The sequence below is a fragment of the Musa acuminata genome, chromosome BXJ1-1 (genome assembly GCF_036884655.1).
Source record: "Musa acuminata AAA Group cultivar baxijiao chromosome BXJ1-1, Cavendish_Baxijiao_AAA, whole genome shotgun sequence".
Lineage (NCBI taxonomy): Eukaryota > Viridiplantae > Streptophyta > Magnoliopsida > Zingiberales > Musaceae > Musa > Musa acuminata.
The window spans coordinates 3515383-3529761 of record NC_088327.1 but is presented as its reverse complement, the minus strand read 5'-3'; the positions used below and the strand labels follow the sequence as shown (position 1 = coordinate 3529761).

Genomic DNA, 14379 nt, shown 5'->3' with positions numbered 1-14379 from the left:
TAATAGTTTGATAATTTACTTATTTATAAAATTAAACTAATGAGAAATGTATTCTAATGTTTTTAAAACTGCGGTCATGTACCAAGCCACCATTCCAAATGCTACAAATTAAAAGCTTTGTAATCGATGCATCGTGCATCACTTACCGTGCACATTCATCCAGGGGAACATGCCAACGATCGATCGACCATATCCTGCGTCGTTTAACGAAGCAGGACATCAGGACCGCTCAACCGCATACGTGTATGTGCCTCCATCGGTTTACAAATTTTTCCGCATCGGTATATCAAAATGTGGGACCCATTCCACCTCTGTACACAAACACCAAACTCGTACCGTCCTCGTCGACAATAGACATTAAAAAGCGCAATCTCAATATCTCCCTCCTCTACCCAATGCTATGCCTCTCTTACTCTCCCCGCCTCTCCTCCGCCGCTTCTTCTTTTTCCCTTTCCCTTTCTCACCTCCACGCCATCTCCATCTCGCTGCCGTGTCGTCGTCGCCCGCCTCGATTCCCTCCGGGGACAGCGGCGATGGGATTGCCAAGAAGGGGCGGCTGCGCGGCCTGGTGTTCGACATGGATGGGACCCTGACGGTGCCCGTGATCGACTTCGGCGCCATGTACAAGGCTGTCCTGGGGGAGGAGGGCTACGCCACCTATCGCGCCGCCAGCGCCTCTGGCGGAGGCGTCGACATCCTCCACCACATCGAGGCGTGGCCGCCGCCGGAGCAGCAGCGTGCCTATGAGATCATCGCTCGGTTCGAGCGCCAGGGCCTTGATCGCCTCCAGATTATGCCCGGTTCGTCCCGTACCACCATTCTCTTCCTCACCACTGTATGATCGTTTGATTGGTCAGAGATAGGCGTCCGATGGATCATGATCCTATTGCGAAGGTTTCCGTGGTTGTTGTTTGATGGGTATCAGACATCTGAATGCTCTCTCCCCAGTTACCTAGGGTCTTGTGTAGCATCATGTGGATCTCTTATGTAAGTCGGAGAAGCAATACTGCTTAGGTTCATGATACATAATTCGAGAGCATTTGTCTCTATTTGCTAAAAAATAAATCATTTTAATATAATCATTATGGTTTCATATACAACTCAATACACGATCTCCACTATCTTTTCATATAGGTATATGAAGTATGTGTGTACATAATTGTTGTGGTTTATGCAGATAAGTGATTGATCATCACTGTCTTGCTCAATGTAGACTGAAAATGATATGATCATTATGACAACTTAAGTTAGTCAACATTTAGAAATTGACACTATCGTTGAGAAGTTGACATTTTAGAAACTGACACTATGGTTGAGAAGACAATAGTATATATGATGACCTAATAGATTATAAAGATCAAGTAGTAATTCAAATCTTATTACATTAATCAGTTTCTTTCTAGACTAACTTGCATCCTTATACTTCTTCCATTTGTGGTAGTTGTATCTGCTTCTCTTCTGCTAGGAACTTGAATCGAAGGGCTGATAATTTTCTCACGTTGAGAGACATTGTTGCAAAAACAAATATAATTTGATAGTAAATAGTACCTATGAATTCCTCTTGATTTATACTGATGCAAAATGTTTTTCGTGGTTGTGCCTAAATTTCAGTTGTTAGTACTAGATTAAACTCCAATGGCCCTCTCAAGCTGTGTTGTTATTTCTGATAAAGGAAATTTACTTTTCAGGTGCTTTGGAACTTTGCAGATACCTGGATTCTAGGCAAATAAGGTAGTATATTCATTTTCCTTTTAGAAGTAGCAACGGGTCCCATCTTATGCAGATCATTTGGTTAGAATCTCTAATTTGCTAATATCACCTGCGTCTATTGTTCCTCTGGGATCAGCACCAGGAACTTCAAACAATTTGCATTACCATCTCTGCATTAAACACTCCTAAGTTCACCAGCTTTACGTTAAGGACTTTGGTGGAAATAACACATTGAATTTGCCATGTTATTAATAGAATGTGTAGAGACAATATTTTCTTTTTAATGAGGAAAATCTATCTTCTTACTCTATGGCTTGCAACCCTTGAAATATGCTGGTTTGCATGGTTTAGCTTGCCTGCTTATGAGTTTAACCTTTTGCAGGAGAGGTTTAATAACTCGCAATGTCAAGTCTGCAGTTGACATATTTCATCAGCGATTTGGGGTAAATTACAAGTTTATTCTTATTTCTATTTCTTTATTCTTTTAAAAAATAATTGACTATGTATTTCAAAGTTTAGAATGAGCATGACAAGAGAGAATGAAAATCTTTGAAACTTGTTAAGTGCGAGAACTTGGGTTTGATGGCCTAGAACCTTCACTGGCCCTTGGGGTTTGGCTACTGAAATATTTGTACTTAGTGTTAAGACTATTGTGTTTTGGGCCATTTTTGCAGTTGTAAAGGTTTATGAAAGTTTAGACCATCTACAATTAAGATTAGGGTAACCCAACCATTTATTTTACTGCACATCATTTCTTTTCTCGGTTCATATTCCACATTTTCCTCTGTCATGTCTATGAAGTTCACCAATTGCCACTTAGAATTATCAACCATTATATATAATATCAATGCTATCAACCAAACCATTACATGTAGAGAGAAAGAGATAGAGGAGGAGGAGGTGATTATATATTGCTTATGAGAAGCAGAGGTTAAGGAGTGTAACGGTACTATGAGGCAGTGGCAACACAGATGAATGGAAGAGGATGAGGAGGAGAAGCTGCTGTAGGGTTTTAAATAATAAAGTGATGATTCATAAGAGTAGTGGAAGGAGAAGAATTAACAACGAGAAAAGAGAAGAAAAGGAAGAGGGAAAAAGGAACAGGATTGAAAAAAGCTATGGCTGGTACCATGAAGTAGGAGGCCTAGCATCTAGTACTACTCATTCGATGTTAGCTTATCACCTAGAAAGGTTGACATGGTAAACTTAGCAGGCTATAAGCTTGGTTCCAGACCGGTTTGGGTGATATTGTCCCCTTTCTATACCAATCAGTTGTCAGGCCATAAAAATTGGTTCGTACTGTCTGGTATAACTGAAACTTTAGCTATCCCCTCATTGCCTTCTTGCTATCCTTTCTTTTTTTTCTCATTTTTGCTTTGTTGATGTTCCCTAATGCTTACTTAATGATCATAAAAGTTGTCAGAACAATTTCACCCATGGTGGGACTTCAACTGACACCAACGAGGTTCCAGAGTTCATATTCACTCTGGAGTAGCAATAAAGCTACTGCTAATGTGGAGACAAAGCCATATGCACAAACCATATAGTTGACGAAACAAAGCTGTAGTATTGGGGATGCAATAGAAGTGGCAATGCCTTTGAATGACTAGCTATTTTAGATCTTCACTACCATCAGTAGAGTAATTATCATGAAGGGAAAGAGATGTATTCTTATACTTATCCTTCTAGGTTTTCAGGTTTGAGAATTTGGTAAAAGTGGGCCTGGGTTTTGACAAATAGAAGTTAACTGGTCTTTTGTTAATGTTTTTGACAATGTTGGGTGCAATTTGTCTTTGGGTATAGATATTTATTTATGATTGTTACTTACCATGTCTTTTAGGGAGCTGATTATGCTTTTTCTTAGCTTATTGATATATTCATATGTATCATACTGTTTCCAGATAGTTGGCTTCGGGGTTTGTTATTGTTGTTTAATTTGTTTCCTCTAGTTTAAATTGTAATTTATTTTTAGAATTATGTTACAAATTTGCTGTCTGTAGATGGAATTCATCCCAGCACTAAGTAGGGAATTTCGTCCTTATAAGCCAGACCCAGCTCCGTTGTTACATATATGTTCAATTTGGGGTGTTCCTCCAAGTCAAGTCATGATGATAGGTGACAGCCTTAGAGATGATGTGAGTGAATTTATTCAATATCTAAATTTGCATGTATCATCCTATATCTTACAAATCTATTTGCTAGTAGTACCTAAGGCCTCATTTTGTTCTTGCGTGTATTGCTCATATGTAGAATTATTGAGAAGTGTCTTTTTTCTACTATGAGTGCCTAAGTTGACGATGAAATTATTAATCTAGGGCATACCATACTGACCCCTACATTTTCCATAATTAATTTAGTTGATTCAAATGTTTTTAACCGTGTATTATGATATTATGGAGAATCATGATTCTTTGGCATGCCACTTTTGCATTACTTAATTCGATGGGGAATGTTATGTCACATGTTTTGGATGTTCACTTATTTAGGGGATATTGTTTCCTCCTTTATTTTAGCTCAAGGAGTTAACTATTTTTTTCTCTTTGATGCATGGATTTTAAACATTTGCCTATATATTACATATTACATGAGGTGACTTGACAATCGTCGTGAAGGCATCTTAAAAAACATTTATCACAACTATAGAAAGTAGCATTTGTATATATATCTAGATTATCACCTCATGATATTTCTATCAAGAATTGAAATTTCGCAATACCAGTTGGTATGGAATGGTATTTACAGTTTCGACATCTCAATCAGACTCAGCATGTATTGTATCACCTGATATACTTACCATACTAACTGTACTACTTAGCATAAACAAGCTTATCGAGTGATAAGTCTGTTATCCAGTGACTTGATTCAATCCATCCTTTCCGCCTAAGGCCTCTCAACTCACTCTAATCTCTCTCTTTTAAGCCTTTATCATCCTAAAATATGTCAATGTCTAGTAAACCAAGGTTTGAACTCAAGAAAGCATCCTTGTTTTTTCTCCTAACCAAGGTGAATCTGAAACTGAAGTAAAATATCTTGTTTATGGAAGCTTTGTTCGTGTAATTTTCACCTTAAGGTAATTTTTCCATTCTTATATTGTTGCATTAGCTGTAGATCTGTGTGTTTTGCTTTTCTATTTTCTTGTTGAAGTGAGACTGAATCTATGCCAATCTAGTGTAGATTTCCTTTAAGCCAATTCCACTTGGATCAGTATCCGTTTGGATTTGGCCAAGACCAAATCATCTTTCATATGTCAGTTGAAGTATCAGATCAGATTCACAAGATTCAAGGTCCAATGGAGACTGCTGTGGCTGAGGCTAGGGAGCATTATACAGTCGAGGTGGTGACTGATAATGGCACAAATACTAATGACAAACAATTGATGAACACACAAGTTTATTTTTTTGGGACAACATGTGTGGCTCACTTTATAGATCTTATGGAAGACATCGGTGACACTCCTTTGGTGTTAGAATAGTGGCAAGGGCATGGAGTATCACTTTTTTTAAAAAAATATTCATCACTAACCATATGTCAATTTGAGAGTTAAATTTGATGAGAGATGCTCATCATAACAACAAATTGTCTTTGCAGTTAAAAAATTAAAGAAAAACTAAGATTCTTTTGTTCTTTATAAATCTTGTGATCTCTGCTGGTCATTTCAGCAGGCAAGTAAAACACATGTTTTCTCCATTATCAGACATTCCATGTTTAGATTAGTAGTAAAGGCCCTTTATCAGTCAAAGTTTGCAAACCCGGGTTCAAAGTAGCTAAAAATTCAACTGTTGTCATCTTTAGTCGAACTAAACTAAAAGTTTGTTAGGTCTTCAAGGTTAAGAGTCTGCATTTTGTTGACTCAGGATCAACCAATCAGCCTATGCTAACATTCAGAACTGGAGAGAAATTGGGTATCATCTGTATCTGTCTCAATTTCTCATTGGACCTAGACATGGTTATGTAAATGTGCATTTCTCATGCATCCATATTCATGTATAAATTTTGCTATCTGATGTATGAATATTGATATGGATTCAGTTTTATCTGTATCTGAATATCTAAGGATACAAATATATCTTACAATGTGAAATTATGTAGATTGACCAACGGAACTATGTATAGTTTCTTTAATTGCAACATAGTTATTTTTTCTCATTCATTTAGCTCTTTCCATTTCCTTTAATGGCTTCCCATCGAGAAATATCATTGACAAATTTGAGCTAGTTCCTTTCATATATGTAACAGATATTTTATTTATGTAATATTCACGTCTTGATCTGTTTTAATCTAATCTAAATCCACATCTATTGTCATACTAATCACAAGTGAATATGGCTTCAAAATTGAGTATCCATTTAATAGCCATATATAAATATCCGAATTCATATCTGCTGGTGTAAAGTGAATAGTGACTATGGTTGTTTAAATATTCAATCATTTCCAATCCCTATCAGTTTATTATTGACTCGATTGAGTAAAAAATCAATTTAATTGTTATAGCTCATCCCTGAACAATAGCATTGTTGCTCATCCTTTAATTTGGACTAAGAGCTGGTAATGGGGAATATCTTACATGTAGTCTTGTATGCTGTTCTCTTCACATGGGGCTTTCAGGCAAATGACTGTTACAGGACTGCTCATATGGGACCATTTTGAATCACGAGTCCACTGCATTCATTGCCACTGACATGTTCAAACAACTCATAACCTTGTGCTAAATTGGTGTTTTCATTTTTCTGCTTATCATAAATATTTCGGTGGGGTATGGTTTGTGAAGTTCCAGCAAATACGTGCTGATACCAACAATCACGATGTCTGGTCGTTTGACAATTCTGATATTTCTCTCCCTTCCAGGTGGTTTGTGGGAAACGAGCAGGAGCCTTCACATGCTTGCTTGATGAAACAGGGAGGTATGGTTCTCCTCATTCTTACACCGATGATACAAGACCGGATTTCAAGGTGTCTTCGCTTTCTCAAGTGCTTTCTTTGCTGGAAACCCAATTTGATCTAATGCCACCACCTCAAACAACATAGATCATCTTCTTCCGTATGTTGCTAAATTCCTTTTGTATTTATTATGCTGTGCTGCTTTGATCAACCTGACCTCGGTTGATCATCAGCATGGCCTTTCAATCTTGATCGAAATATTAGCTATGCATAAAATCTCATGTGTCGTAGCTGAGTTGCAACTCTTAAGCTTCCTGAGGTACTAATTTTCGACCGACTTTAGGAAGCCTGAACTTGTATGATCAAACATGACATTGTTTAGGAAACTTGCTGACAATGGTAACACGCTTTTTTTTGGGGTCCTGAAATGTCCTATCGTTTTATTTCATGTTTTGCACCTGGAGTTAAGTCAGTCAGAATCTTATTTCGACATCTTTTACACCAGTTTTGATGTTGATTTTGTTTTTAAAAAGTTAATTTTTATTTATCATATTAAACACGTTCTCATATGTTCAATAGCATATCTCAACATAGATGTTTTGATACTGTCTTTCATGATTTTGAAAAGAGTCCTGAGTTTGTCGGTAATTGAGGCCTCATGAACTGTGTTTCCGTCAGTCATTTTCTTATCCACAGTACCACATCTGAAAACTTGAACATTGAGAAGTACTTTTTGTAAGTATATTTTAGTTTTTATTTCATTTGTTGAGGATCTTTGATAGAGGAATCAATGAATGGAGACTTACACAATATATTAGAGATCCAAAATCGTCAAGTCTCCTTCCTCTGCTTCTGATCTATCTGTGTCCTCTCTTCATGGCGGAGTTGGAGCTTCACAAAGCTGTCAAGCTTTATTAGAAGAAGCCCACCCTCTTACACCATCTCCCTCTCTTGCAAGAACAGCTCCATCCTCCTCTCTTCCTCGTAACCTCGAGAGAAAGCTCATTGAATTGTCAGATTTCCTAAGATCGAGATCATTGAGTCCAAGCTCAAACTGCTTTCATGTTTTAAGTGTCGCAAGTCGAGGGTAAGTGACGAAGGCTGGATAGATAAATACATACGATGGAATTAATAAAATCCAATCCATTATCTTTTCCTCAGCCTATCGTGTATTGTGATGCATGTAATAAATTTATCCTCTAAAACATAACACATAATTCTTTCAAATTTCAATGAATTTGAATAATGTTTATATTGTTATGGAAAAAAAAAACATATATTTATGTATTTTTCTTATTAAATCATCGATTACAAAATCAATACTACATAAAATAGTCTCTTTAGAGATATATTCATTTTAAATTCATTAAATTAGATATACACTCTTTAAGTTATTTATAGATATTTTTCTTTTGCAACCAATAAATCAGAAATGGAAGAGTTCTATCGAAAGTATAGTCCTCTATAGGAACAGAACAAACGATATATGATACTAACATTTTCTATCTTCCAAACATAACAACACTTAGAAATCGGATTTTTATTAAGGAAAAGAGACCGTATTAACATATAATTCATACATTGAAACACAAGCAGATAGGAGGAACTCCAATAACGTTGATGAACGTTGTGCAGGGCAACATTTGCTGCCACAAACCTAACGCCCTCCGCTTAATAGTCGAGGCCAAGTCGTTACCACCGATCCATCCCCCACAGAAGAGAGAGCCCTCGGAATCGCGTCGTCAACAGCATGCATGCTTACCCGCTCTCCCCAAACTCCACCTCCGTCGTTGCCTGCGATCCCACCAACGTGTCGTCCTCGCATCGCTCTCGGCACCCTTTATAAACCCCCCTCCACCGGTCCATCTCTCATTCGCGTTTCAGTGTTCTCTGGTAAACAAGGTGTCGGTTTCGGCAACTCGAGGCAAGGAAGATGTCGAGCAGCCAGATGTTCCAGTCCGGGAAAGCCCGCGGCGAGGGCGAGGTGGGTCGTCGTCGTCGTCGTCGTCGTCTTTGCTCCAGTGGTGGGATCTGACCGTCGGATGTTGCTTCTTGATTCGTGCAGGCGCAGGCTGGCCAGTGGACCCGGTCGGTCCAGGACGCCGCCAGCTCCGTCCGCGACATGGCGTCGGACAAAATGCAGTCCGCCAAGGAGAGCCAGCAGCACGCCGCCGGCTTCCTGCAGCAGGTACGCTCCACCCACAAACGCTTAATTCCCGACATCGCCATCCGCCCTAATCTTCCTTCCTCTGCGATCTCTGTTGACGAATTGAGTTTGGCTTTCCTTGCAAGACTGGGGTACAAGTGAAGCAGATGGCGCAGGACGCGGCGGGAGCCGTGAAGAACGCAGTGGGAATGGGGAACGCCGACGCTGGAAGCGGCGGCGGCGCCACCACCGCCAGCACCAACACTAACCAGGCCCCTCAGGATCTGCTGTTATAGAGAGCTTTTGGTGGGCTGATTTCTCCCACTTGCTCGCCAATAAATGGATGGCTTAAGGGTTCGAGCCATTCGAGTCCCAACAAGCAAGACGATGTTTGGATTCTTGTTCTTATGTTTTGGGTTTCCTGGACTTCTATGTGTTGTTTAGGATTCAATAAATGATTTTACCGTGTTTTGTTTTTTGTTTTGGGTTCATCGATTAATGTGGGAATCGAGCTGCTATTATGAATGATCACATTTGTTTGTGGCTAAGAACATGAAATGTGATTTGAGTCTTTAAAGGGACTGATATTGATAGGAAGAAAATTGGGTAATTTTTTTAAAAAGAATTATTATGTTTTTCTCATAGACTGTCTTTTATTTTTTTTTAAATAAGATTATTTATAGTTTTCGTTTTGTCGATTGTTGTTATTATCCTTTGTCTGCCATCGTCTTTGTGTCCTCGTCCATCACATCCGTTATATCTTTGTTCTCTCATCCTCTGATATTGTCTGTGTTCTCATCCGTCATGCATTTGTCTTGTCACATTTGTCACTCATTTCTTATTGTCGTTATAGTCATCAAAGTGATCAATGTTTCGAGAGGATGACCAATAGTGCTTATGTGACTGGCTAACGATGATGTGGTGCTACGTCCACATCTAGTAATAGGCGAAGATTTTATAATTAGGTTTGGAGCTGAGAGAGAAGAGTGAGAAGTTGACGTTTAGTCTCGAAGGTCACAACGGCACAACTATAATGACGAACTACGGACGAAGGTAATGGTAGGCCGAGGGTGTGACGGATAAGAGCAAGAATAAAGACGGTGACCCATGAGGCAAAGGCTAAAAGTACTTGTGTCATTTAGAAAGTAAGAGCCACTCTACTAGAATAAATCAAGAAAAAAAAATCCTTTAGATTTTTTTTATAAATTTATCGTTCTTTATTCTTTCATGTCAATCTAAATTATTTTTGAAATTCAAATAAATCTTTCTTCGGAACACACATTTTCTCTATCATCACCAAACCGTTCCTTTGTTGATCTAAATATAAGCAAACCTCATCGCAACGATGATTTCGATCTTATTATCAATAATTATATATTTTTTTGGATTAACTTAGCTAATATCCCCAAAATTTTTGCAACCTGCCATTGATGTGTCATATCGATTAAGTTTTTCTGAGCTTTTGTGTTTACTTATCGTTCTATTTTAAATTTATTGGATGTCACATTCTGATCCATTAATTTTTCTTTGTTTCCCGTGGATTTGAGTTGGCAATCATTTTTCTTACTGAAGAATTCAACCATCAATTTTTGTTACGTGATCGTTCAGAGCTTGCGAAGTATATTTGTAATATAAATTGCTTGTGAAGTGTTTGCTGAAATAATTGCTTGTGGATCTCGAGAAAATAATTTCTCTAACTTATTTTTTCTTTTGTAAGTCCTATGAGATTATAGGAGATTTCGAAAAGACTAACCTTTGTGGATGTATACGCATGGGTGTCATGTGTCATATCGATTAAGTTTTTCTGAGCTTTTGTGTTTACTTATCGTTCTATTTTAAATTTATTGGATGCCACATTTTGATCCATTAATTTTTCTTTGTTTCGAGTGGATTTGAGTTGGCAATCATTTTTCTTGCTGAAGACTCCAACCATCAGTTTTTGTTATGTGATCGTTCAGAGCTTGCGAAGTATATTTGTAATTTACATTGGTTATGAAGTGTTTGCTGAAATAATTGCTCGTGGATCTCGAGAAAATGATTTTTCTAACTTATTTTTTCTTTTGTAAGTCCTATGAGATTATAGGAGATTTCGAAAAAGACTAACCTTTGTGGATGTATACGCAAGGGTGTCGCACGACTTAGACAAAACCAACTAAGTGCGTAACACTACGGTACTCTTTTCAAAAAGATAAAAACTATATATAAATTATTGAAGTTTTATATGAGAGGATATAAAAAGAGAGTTATCGAAAAATTAGGTTTTAGTGATATAAAAGGAAGTTATCAAATTATATTATTTTTTTATCTTGATTTTTTTTATTAAATTCACTTTTAATCTTGATTTTTTTTTTGACTTTTTTCTCTCTCTCCTCCCCTACCTCTATTTTCTCACCTCCCATAAGCCATTTTTAACCTATAAAATATGATGAGCTCAGTAGACACGAAGCATTTTTCCTCGTCGAGAAAAAGGCCAAATCGATCTCCAAAGTGCAAAGGGTAGCTGCCAAGATCGTTGCATTATAGCAAACAGAGTCCACGGAGAAGTAGAAGCCATCAAAGAATATGGTGCCTACTACGACTATTACTACTACTATACGAGGAACTATGGCACCTCAGTAGCAACAAAACCCCCCCTTAGCCTTTGCAGGGCACTGATGCCGATTGTACAATGCAGAGATGCACTAAGTTTGCGTGGTGAGGACGAGGAGATCAAGGGCACTGGGGGTTGTTCCCTGGCCCGCCGAAGTAGAAGTACGTGCCCCAGTCGGCGTTGGAGAAGCTCCTGATGTCGTAGCATTTGGTGTTCTCCGCCAGCGTCGTTATGGCCTGAGCTGAGACCAGGCTGTTGTCGGCGTCGACGACCTCCAGGTTGCGGAAGTAGCTCGCCTTCCCGAACCCGGACCCGGCGAAGCGGCCCGACCCCATCTGCGTCGAGGTGTGCTCGCCGTTGGGCCTCATGTTCACCACCTCCCCTCCCCACTCCACCATGGTGGCGCGGTCGGAGAGGTGCGTGAATAGCTCCGCCGGCCAGTACCCCACCAGCATGCTCTCACCGAAGCTCATCCACCAGTTCCCCAGCTTCGGATCCTGAGGGACCAACACACGCTTCTCATGCATAGGACCGGCACTGTTCTTAACCTGCGAAACTTCCTACCTTCCATACGAGGATGGTGATGTCGTATTGGCTGCTTCCAGGGGACGATACCGGCGATATGGCTGCTCCGATGGCGATCCTGTTGTTCGTCTGTATGAATCCTGCGCAGAGGAGATTGTAGCAGCCTGTCGCTCGGTACGCATCACTCTGTTGCATCACAAGGAGCGGAGCTTATGATTGGCACTCGAGTGAGAGCTCAGAAATGTTGGGTCTCACCGTCCAGTATGTGAACAGCCTCGGTCTGCTGTCTCCATAGAGCTCAGGGCTGACCTGACTAGAACAAAGTATAAAGCTTCAGATCACCATTCCAAGAAGATGAACTCATTCTTTCACAGACACTGTCATGGCTATCATTTCGGACCATCTCCTTCAATGAAGAAGGTACGTTTGGTTGGTAAACCTTTATTGTGCTTTCGACATTCCGACAAGCTATTAAATGGCAATGTAAAAGATTAGCTGCAGAATAAATTGGGTGGTCCTAATCCGAAGAACACCACCGAGATCATACAGCCGAAGTTCCACGGTAACATATAAGGTATGTCATCGTGAGCTCACCCACCTCCCTCGAGCTTTTAGCGTGCCCTCGGAAGTCAAATGGTGGACTTCTTCCGGTCACACTGCCAACAAGTAACATGTATCAAGATGATACACCGATCTACTCTTCCTTGCTGGGAATCTTATAAGTCAAAGCTTATGGCGGCCTTCAGAACTCCACACACTTCTTATTCAATTCGAATACTGTACAGTCATGGAAATTAGTGAAAGCTCCATTGAATGCCCATCAAATTTTGTTGAGTACTTTAAACAAAGACGTTGGCATTTCAAAGAAGGCTGAAGCTGATACAGAGTGGACTTCAAGAAATATGTACCTGCCAGCCAGCTTCGATGCTGTTGAGATCTGCGCCGTCGAATGATCCCGAGAGAATCCAAATCTGGGAGAGGCTGAACTCGTTCTCCGCTTGGACGGAGGGATCCCATACGTTCATCGTAGCTTTGGCTCCATACACCTCTTGGTTGTTCACAGTGTAAGCTATTGCATGCTACACACATATATATAGATATAGATCGCGTCAGTCAACCAGATTGAGAGATCTAATCGATTACGTCTCTCAAAACTAGGAAACACATGGGAAGTGCATCGAGAAGTTTCGCTGAATGGAATAGGAAACTGGCGAATGGCTGTTGAGATCCATGCACGCAGCTTCCCTAGCGGTCATTCACGTTTCTCATGACTGCTTTCTGGTCTTCATGCAATGGCTGTGCAATGAACCAGCATTGAACGTAAAGAAATGGTGTCATGATAACTTCCACCACACCACTGCCCGGCCGATGCCTTTGAGATCATTCGATGCATGCGTCTGTGAGATGCTATCATCTCAGATGTGAAAGCAGAGTATTTATATCTCCTTCTTGCCATTTGAAATATACAGCAGCATTAATAATCGTTGTCACCCTCCCCCGTCTGGCTTACAGCTTTACTGTTGTCTATCTAAGAGCAATAGAACTTGTGGAAGTAATCTAATTCATACCCAATGGGACGATAGAATATGTACCTCATGGCCATTGCCGCTGACCACATCTGGTGCATCGACTTTCCTGGCGAGAGGAACTCGCATCTGCTTCTTGCCGAAGTGGAACAGAGACTTGGCTCTCAGGACATCATCGACGGAGCTCCTCCGTATGGGAACGGTCCCCCTGGGGCAATGGCCGACGTGGTGCCATGCTTGCCATGCCCTTCGCGGTGCATCACTCGCACTGTAATTTCTGGGAGACCTCTCGACCTTGAACTTCGGCCTCTGTGGGGCTACTCTCTAAGGAAATCCACAGGTATTAGCATAGAGCATCACGCAGAGGAGAAGCAGTCGATGGAAGAGGACATGCACCTGGATCTTGTGATCGCTTAGAAGGGGATGGTCGAGAGCCGGTTGCTTGTGCCGGGGAACGCAGTCGATGATATCTCCATCCGGGCTCTACATGAGTTCATGAAGGAATCAGAAAGCACGCAAGTCTAATGGCATGAGATAGAAACGCTTTCGGCGTCTTCCTTACTTGTATGGTTTTCGCTGCAGGCTTGTTGATTCTCTCCAAGTGCCTTTGAATCCTTGCTAACCTAAGCGTCGTGTAGTTGGAGGCCGAGGCGCCGATCATCTCGTCGCAGCAAGAAAGGAGAAGAAAAAGAAGAGAGAAAGCAAGAGGGCAAAGATAAGAAGAAGACATGGTGGTGCAAGCACAAGAACAATCTCTCTCTCCTATCCTCCTCCTCCTCCTCCTCCTTTCAACCTCCATTTGTTTTAGTGCCCAAAGAGGATCCTCTAAATCAGAGTCGCTAATACCGACGAAACCACATGGGTCAGAACCATCCTTTTGGTTTCTCTAGACATTTATAGACGAAGGCACAGCATCACCACCACCACCACCACCACCACCACCACCACCATCTCTATCAAGCTCCAGTAGTCGCTTCAGTAAAAGAGAGGAGGCGGGGGATGAA

At 40.4% G+C, this 14379-nt stretch overlaps 3 protein-coding genes across 3 annotated transcripts; 2 read left to right on the top strand and 1 right to left on the bottom strand.

Annotated features, from left to right (window-relative positions):
• Nucleotides 1-364: 364 nt before the first annotated feature.
• On the top strand, nt 365-7016 carry LOC103988846 (haloacid dehalogenase-like hydrolase domain-containing protein At2g33255). Its single transcript, XM_009407508.3, has 5 exons — nt 365-800; nt 1689-1731; nt 2093-2153; nt 3711-3845; nt 6556-7016. Exons 1-5 carry the CDS (start codon nt 401-403, stop codon nt 6733-6735), a joined length of 819 nt encoding a protein of 272 aa, XP_009405783.2. The 5' UTR covers nt 365-400; the 3' UTR covers nt 6736-7016.
• Nucleotides 7017-8321: 1305 nt separating this feature from the next.
• On the top strand, nt 8322-9259 carry LOC103988857 (uncharacterized). The gene is made up of 3 exons (XM_009407529.3): nt 8322-8572; nt 8654-8776; nt 8881-9259. The coding sequence occupies exons 1-3, from the start codon at nt 8522-8524 to the stop codon at nt 9028-9030; spliced, it is 324 nt and encodes a 107-aa protein (XP_009405804.2). The 5' UTR covers nt 8322-8521; the 3' UTR covers nt 9031-9259.
• A 1963-nt stretch (nt 9260-11222) lies between these two features.
• LOC135610778 (protein neprosin-like) lies at nt 11223-14331 on the bottom strand. Its single transcript, XM_065105715.1, has 7 exons — nt 13938-14331; nt 13772-13858; nt 13442-13699; nt 12758-12928; nt 12105-12158; nt 11889-12035; nt 11223-11821 (listed from the first exon to the last, which is right to left on the bottom strand). Exons 1-7 carry the CDS (start codon nt 14172-14174, stop codon nt 11444-11446), a joined length of 1332 nt encoding a protein of 443 aa, XP_064961787.1. The 5' UTR covers nt 14175-14331; the 3' UTR covers nt 11223-11443.
• Nucleotides 14332-14379: the final 48 nt, after the last annotated feature.